Below are 7,476 nucleotides of genomic sequence, written 5' to 3' on the forward strand. Positions count from 1 at the left end.
CCTCAATCGAATTACTTATAATCAATTTTATCAAATTATGCTCTTGAATTGATTGCTAATCAAGGTTTTACAAACCTATACCAGCCTGGTACTGGTTTCTGGCTGAACTGGCACAGTGCCGGGCTATCCCATACCGACACGATATGGGTCATCATACCGGTACAACACCAGCATAGCTGGGAATCATTTTTTTTGCCTAGGTTGGCGATATTTCATTACATAAACGGTTGATAATGCTTTGTGGTTTTCTTGTCGACACCGCGTGGAACCAAATATCAATGAAATTGTGCCCATGTATATGGAAAAACTTTTTATTCTTACCATCTTTGTAGGTGATTTTAGAATAATATTCAGTCATTTTAGTTGATGCTGGGAAGTGATGACCTTAAAAAAGAATCTGGCATCTGGTGGCTTCAATTAAAGATTTATCTGCCTAGGTTGATGATATTTCATTCGGCACACACTTCATAATGCTCTATGACATTGCAGAGTGACTTGTATGGTTGAGGTTGAGAAGGATGAAATGTTTGGTGGCACATATCTACCTTGCAATAACTCTCCTTTTCAATCCTTGTGGAAAAAGAATTACCTTTTGTAAAATTGTCATTTTTCTATCTTGTATGTCATCTCTTGCTACTTCATATTTAGAAGGAAAACAATGTACAGGAGCAAAATACTTTTGTCATTTATAGAGTGGTCAGATGACCAGAATATCATTGGACCTTTTCCATTATATGTGAATGAAGACAAGGGTTGTATTGGGCTTTCACTTCTTTATAAATACTCCAATAAACCTTATGTTTATCAACAGCTCGATCTTTTATAAATACTCAAATATACCTTTTGTTTATTGGTAACCCGTTGTCTGAAGAGTGGACAAATGGGTAGATAGAGTAGCTTAAAGTGTTTTTATACTCGCTGTTTGACAGAATGAAATTGGAAGGCTGGGTTTTATTTGTTCATGCAGCCTGTTTAAATTGCCTAGGGTACATGCCTGACACAGTCTTTCTGTCAATGGATTGAGGTTGCTTTCTGCAGAATCTCTTCCCCACATGCAAAAAAATGTACGGATGCATATGTGCACCTGTTGATGGCTCATGTAACATGGATTTCGTATTCGTTGGCCTTGTTTTGTTTTGTTTTTTTTTATTAAAAACGGCTATTCATTTCATATAATTCTAACATGAGTACAACCTACCAGATCGCAGAAAAGTACAAAGAAAATCCCCGGCGGGCAACAAAGGAGGCGACCCAATCTGCTGTCATGTTCGTCTTTCTAAACACGTGTCCAATCTAAACATCACTCATCAACTGGGTCATCCTACTAGTATCCCGGATGAGGGGATGACAATCCCCAAACCGATCCGCCCTCCAGAGCCAGTCGATAACCACAGATGAGTCTCCCTCGAGGCAGACCCGCTCCATACCCAGTACTTGCCACACATAAGATATGCCCTGCCAAGCAGCCCGCAGCTTTGCTCCGACCACTGTGAGTCCTGACGTGCGCCGCCCTCCTGCTGTAATCATTCTACCAAGGTGGTCTCTGATCACAAATCCAACTCCTCCAGTCACACTATTCAATGACCGACTGCCGTTGAAATTTAATTTGAGATAGCCAAAAGATGAGGGTACAGAATTATTACAGAACTTCCATTAGTCGTGTAGTGACATTACAGAAATTCTCCGTGTGTGTTGTCAGAATTTTGTTTAAGGCATTTGTTTTGCAGGTATCAAATGCCTGGGGACTGGCCATGCCAAGAAGCTCGGCACCTGTTCAAAGAACCTACCGTGTCTCAAGAATTCCAGACCTCAAATTAATGGACTGCTCCAGATGAGGAGGCATCTAGTGATATCCAAGTTAGTTCGCACACCTCTTAGTTTGGCTTCAAACAGATAACAAGATGCTTTCTTTTCCTCATCTTTTAGGGTCTTGTGGACTTTCTGGTGAAAGACAATGGTTTCAACCATGACCGAGTAATAAAGGTATTCATTCATGCCATAAAGCAGTATTTCCTGTGAGCCTATTTCCCTCAAAATCCTCGATAATGACCAATTGTTTTTTTTTTTTTGTAAATATTCAATAGGCAATAGAAAAGATTAAAGCAGCAAAGAATAAATCCTCCCAAGGGCGGTAAGCACTTTAATGTCATTATTTATGTTTTTCTCCTTTTTTTTTTTTTTTTTCTCCAGATAGTCTATGGCCCCATTTAGGTTTTTGTAGACTGGAATCCTTTTTTAAGCCAGTTGTGAGTGCATCCATGTCTCTTAAACGGAAGGTTTGTTTTACAAGCCTATTGCACCTTTCCTTGTTTCCTTTTTTTCCAATCCTTCTGTCACCATAGCAAATGTGTTCAAGGATTAGCACCTTCTCTGCATTTAAAAGTCCTGCTGTGGTGATGTTTAAGTTTGACATGGACATCTTTGAGACATCTGGAGTGTTAAAATTCATCAGAACTATTTGTCTTTGACCATTGATTTTGAATAGTATTACATTGACCAAATAAATAATTACGTGGGCCTTTTGTGAATCCTGTCTCATGCATCATGTCAAAATGTGTAAGGGTCTTTGGATGCTTCATTCACAGCATACTTTTTTTTTTTGTCGGTAGCAGACCATACAAACAGTAAATATTTATTTTTATTTTCCACTAACTAGGAAGGATTGTCACATTAACATAAAAAAAGAATTTTAGGCGACAGGCATTGTGAGCTATCTTTCTTAAGGGTTTATTTTGAAAAGCATTAATGTCAATGCTTCTGCATATGGAAAGGAAAATGAAAAACTATGATTTCTGATGGCTGTCGTGATATTCAAGTTTCCATTTACATATGTTTGTTCATTTTTTTAAAAAAAATTAATTTAATTTTAGAAGTTGAATCCATTGCATCACAGTCCTTCTGCTGGATTTCTAGTACCATTTATTATCTGCAATTTCTTAATCACATATTACACTTCTGCATACATATGCACCACATACAAATAAGTAATCATTATGGCATCAATGATCATAGAAAAAAAAATACCAGAATGAATTAGCTTTCTGAGAATTTATGCGTATAACTAGTTTGTCAACTAACTTCAATTTCATGACCTTTTAGTTATATATATGTTGCTGAAAATTGGACCCGGGGGCCACCGTGAAGCCGGAGAAGGAGGAGCCCCGCTGCTGCAGGGGGCGGACGGTGGTGCGCCGGCTGGCTGCGTCCTCCGCCGGGGGGCGTGGGAGCGTCCAAAGAGGGGTGGTGCGTCCAGTCCTGTCCTGTCCTGCAAAAAAGCCGGTGGCCGGGCTCCCCGGCACCGGCCCTCCGATGCCTAAGTCAGAGGGGGCAAGTATGTGGAGAGAGCAGGGGAGAGAGTATGTGGAGAAGACAAAAAGAATCTCGTGTTCAATTGTGTCTGTGCTGTTTTCTTCCTTTTTCCCCCGGTCTAGGAGGGTTCTCTCCAGCTCCGGATTTTTTCCTCTGGTTTTTTTTGGTCCTCCTCCCCTTTTCCCTCCAGGTTTCCTTTTATAGGAGGATTTTTGTTACCTGGGAGGTGACAGGAGGTTTGTCCTGTTTTGTAATAATTGGGCACCATGTGGCCCATTAATGGCGTAATGGAGAACGGGACCGGATCAGACCGGAATCAGGGAGTTGTCACGGTCGATCGGACTGTCCTCCTCCCCTTTTCCCTCCAGGTTTCCTTTTATAGGAGGATTTTTGTTACCTGGGAGGTGACAGGAGGTTTGTCCTGTTTTGTAATAATTGGGCACCATGTGGCCCATTAATGGCGTAATGGAGAACGGGACCGGATCAGACCGGAATCAGGGAGTTGTCACGGTCGATCGGACCTGTTGGAGTGGTTGAACCGCCGGCTGCGGCGGGCCTGGGGTCTGTAGATGGTAAGTGCATTTATTACCGAATGAACCGGCGGTCAGGGAGAGCCATACGTTCTGATGGTTCAGTGATCCGGAGATCGTCTTGGGCCGTGTTCATTAAATGCCTGAGTGCATCGGAGACTTGAGGGAGTCTCATGCATTAATGGCAGGTCGTGCCGAACGCCTGAGGAGATCTTATGCCTTGATGGCTTGGAGATAGTGGCAGGTCGCAAGCCGTAGGAGTTGTCAAATCTTTTGGACTTTAGGCGGAGGTTGATCATTTGGTCAAGGCATCGGCTCGGCGAGGGTGCCGAGCCGAGCTGATCGCCCAATGGGGCGCCCTGTGGCGGGGCTGCTTTCGAGTACTCCTGGTCGGCGCCCTTTAGGCGAGCACCTTCTAGCAGAGCGCCTCGGCGCTGTCTTTGGTCGGCACTTTCTAACCGAGCAGCTTATTTTGGTTGGGCACCTCTTGGCGCGCACTCTGGTCGGCGCCTTCTAGTCGAGCGCCTTCCTGGTCGGCATCCTTTGGCCGAGCAGCTTTCTGGTCGGCGCTCTTTGGCCGAGCGCCTTTCCGGTCGGCGCTCTCTAGCCGAGCGCCTCCGTGGCGGTATGACTTGGGGTTTTTCCCCCAACACTACGTTGGCATCCTTTGGCCGAGCAGCTTTCTGGTCGGCGCTCTTTGGCCGAGCGCCTTTCCGGTCGGCGCTCTCTAGCCGAGCGCCTCCGTGGCGGTATGACTTGGGGTTTTTCCCCCAACACTACCCTCCGACATCCGAGTTCCAGTTGGCTACCAGCTGGAGCGTGGGAAGTAGCTTTAGTTGGGGCACTACGGATTCCGAAAATTTTAATTTGTTGCGCGTTTTGAATTATCGAGCGCTTTGAGGTGCCTTTAATAGGCGGCGTCTCTCTTTTCCCGAAGAGTCTCATTATTGGGGCACTTTTTGCGAAGCGTCCTCGCGTCGTGGGCTCATGATGGGGCCGCACGATCTTCGATTGCGGACGCCTTTCCGCATGATCCGATGGGGCGCTTCGATGTTCGAAGTGCTAGCCCTAATTAAATGCGCCGTTCTGTCTTTTAGACCGACACGTGTTATCATCTAACCGGGACGCAGCGTTTTCTTCGCTGATCCGGGCCGTTGGGGAGGTCTATATAAACTCTCCCCCGGCCCCCTGTCCTCTTTCTATTGCTTTCTGCTTCCAGCTTCCTATTCTTCCAGTCTTCCTCAGACCGAAGTCCCTTTTCTCCGGCATCTTTCCCAGGTCCCCCTTCTTTTTGATTTCCCTCTCTTGTAATGGGTTCGTCGCCTAGCGAAGTAGTATCCACCATGAGTGTCCTGGAGGTCGAGATGACCGAAGAGTGGTTTTTTCCTCTTCACGGGTTCCGTTTGGAACCCGCCAGGCGAAGGGATCGGGTAACCGATCCTCCGGTAGGCTGGATCGGAGTGCACTCGGAGTCACTCTGGGCCGGCCTCCGATTTCCTCTTCACGGCTTTGTGAATGAGTTGCTGGCGGTATGCCAGTTGGTTCCGGCGCAACTCACTCCAAACGCTTGGAGGGCAGTGATGGGTTTCCTGTCACTGTGTTTACTACAGGGGATTCCTACCTCTGTCAACGTCTTCCGGCGACTTTTTATTTTCAAGTCGAACCCGGGAGACGGGGAGTGGCTCTACATCGCCCTCCGGGTGGGTCGGCCACTTTTTCATGGTGCCCCCTCATCCATTTATGGTTGGAAGGAGAAATTCTTCTTCCTGGGTTCTGAACGGTCCTGGGGGTTTGACCCTAGGTGGAGGCCGGCCCAACTTAAATCCATCAACAGGCTCCCCCAGCTTTCTCCGCGTGAGTAGGAGATCTTCGATATCATCCGCAGCCTTGGGGACGGGATTTGGCTGAACGGCCTCATTAGCGAGGACGCCCTGGTGAACGTGGGCTTGAGCTCGGCACGTCCTCAGGGTAAGGATAGTTATAGCAACTTCTTATTTCCTTATTGTTCTAATGTTCTAATTTTGCTTATCTTTGCAGACATCGCAAAAATGGTGACCAAGAGCGAAGTCCTTTTCGCCCGCTTCCAGAAGAGGGCGGCCGAACTCTCAGGAGAACCGACCGAGCCGAGGAAGAAAGCAAAGACCTCGGCTAAGACCTCGACGAAGACCTCGACGACCACAACAGTTGAGGCGCACGCCTCTCGCCCCGTGCGCCCTGAGGCTGGTCGGGGAGAGGGCGTGGGCTCTGGTGGAGCCACGACGGCACTTCCATGTCCGGTGCCGATTTCGCAAGTCCCTGGTCGGCGGGAAGCTCCAAATTCTGACCAGGAAGGGAGGACCTCAACAGATCTGGCACTCGCACGCCCCACCTCTACCACGCAGCGATCCGGTCAGCCGTCTACTCGACCCCAATTCCCCAGCTCTGAGCCGGGGAATAGCCAAGAAGCAACGGGGTTGGCCGCACCCAGGCCAGCTGAGGCTGGTCTGGCGGGTTCTTCGGGTCCTCAGGAGCGGGTGCCTTACGCTCCTGGATGGGCTGTTTTCGAGGGCGACTCGGCCCTCGATAATGCACAAGTGGCGCGCGAAGTTCTTCGGGTCGCGCTGCTCCCGGCCGACCAGGCCAAAATTCGGTCCATGAACTACGGCGAGTTCATGGACTCCGCTATTTGCTCTTCCATCCGAGTAAGTCAACTTTTATCTCTGTGCAAATTTGTGTTTCGGCTTAAAACTGTTTCTCACATGTCCCTCTTGCAGCGCCTCCACGAGACCGAGACGATGATTCACATCATCCAGGACTATCGGGACCGGGCCCGAAGGCATCAACGGGGGCGCGAGGAGGCCGAAACAAAGTTCCTCGCGTCTGAGGCCGAGCAGAAAGTGCTTCAAGCGAAGCTAGGGGCGGCCGAAGACGAGGTTCGGACTCTGGTCGCCGAACTTGAAGAGGAGAAGGGCGCGCACTCTTTGACTATGTCTGAAGTGCGCGCCGCGGAGGCCCGCTAGACGGAGGCCGAATCGTCGCTCGCTATACGCGAGCAGGAGGTGGGGGAGGCTCGAATAAAGGTCCGAGATCTCGAGATCCGTCTACTTGACGTGCAATCTCTGCTCGCGGATCGCGAGAGAGAAATAAAGATTTTGGAGCGGAAGGCCGCCTATCACGAGGCTCGAGAGAAGGAGGCCCGGGAGCAGGCCCAGGACGCCGTCAAGCTCTTCCACGAATCGGAAGAGTTTCGCGACTTGATGGAAGAGGAAGGCGTCAATGGTCTCATCCAGGGCTTCAAGGACTTCCGCAATCAGTTGCGGCGACTTCTCCCAGATTTCGACCTTAGCCTACTTCAACCAGGCGCTGGGGTCGAAAACCCAGAAGCGGAGGCGGAGGTAGAGGTTCCAACCTCTGGCGGGACCGACCAGGAGGGTCAAGTTGAAGAAGGCGAGATCGCTCTCGAGGTCACCGAGGCAGCTCCCAAAGCCACCGTGGGGGCCTCGGCCGCAGAAGAGCCAACTATTCCTGAAGTCGCCGGGCCTGAGCCCTTGGTGTAGTTTTCCCCTTTTTCCTATCTTCTTTTTCTTTTTTGTAAGCCGGAGCGGCCTCTATACTTTGTTAAGGCCGGGTCCGAGCTCTTGTACTAGGTCTCCGGGCT

At 48.9% G+C, this 7,476-nt stretch overlaps 1 protein-coding gene across 1 annotated transcript; it reads left to right on the forward strand.

The window, feature by feature from the left end:
* Positions 1-5,705: 5,705 nt before the first annotated feature.
* Positions 5,706-6,838, forward strand: LOC149768470 (uncharacterized). The gene is made up of 2 exons (XM_089928559.1): positions 5,706-5,807; positions 5,877-6,838. Exon 2 carries the CDS (start codon positions 5,888-5,890, stop codon positions 6,836-6,838), a length of 951 nt encoding a protein of 316 aa, XP_089784685.1. The 5' UTR covers positions 5,706-5,807; positions 5,877-5,887.
* Positions 6,839-7,476: the final 638 nt, after the last annotated feature.

Source organism: Phoenix dactylifera, chromosome 2, assembly GCF_051530095.1.
Source record: "Phoenix dactylifera cultivar Ajwa chromosome 2, Ajwa_hap1_PhDact_Kaust_v1.1, whole genome shotgun sequence".
NCBI classification, from domain to species: Eukaryota; Viridiplantae; Streptophyta; class Magnoliopsida; order Arecales; family Arecaceae; genus Phoenix; species Phoenix dactylifera.

Bases quoted from the DNA above. Each gene is read 5' to 3' on its own strand.
- LOC149768470 (XM_089928559.1), top strand. From the start codon at position 5,888: ATGGTGACCAAGAGCGAAGTCCTTTTCGCCCGCTTCCAGAAGAGGGCG.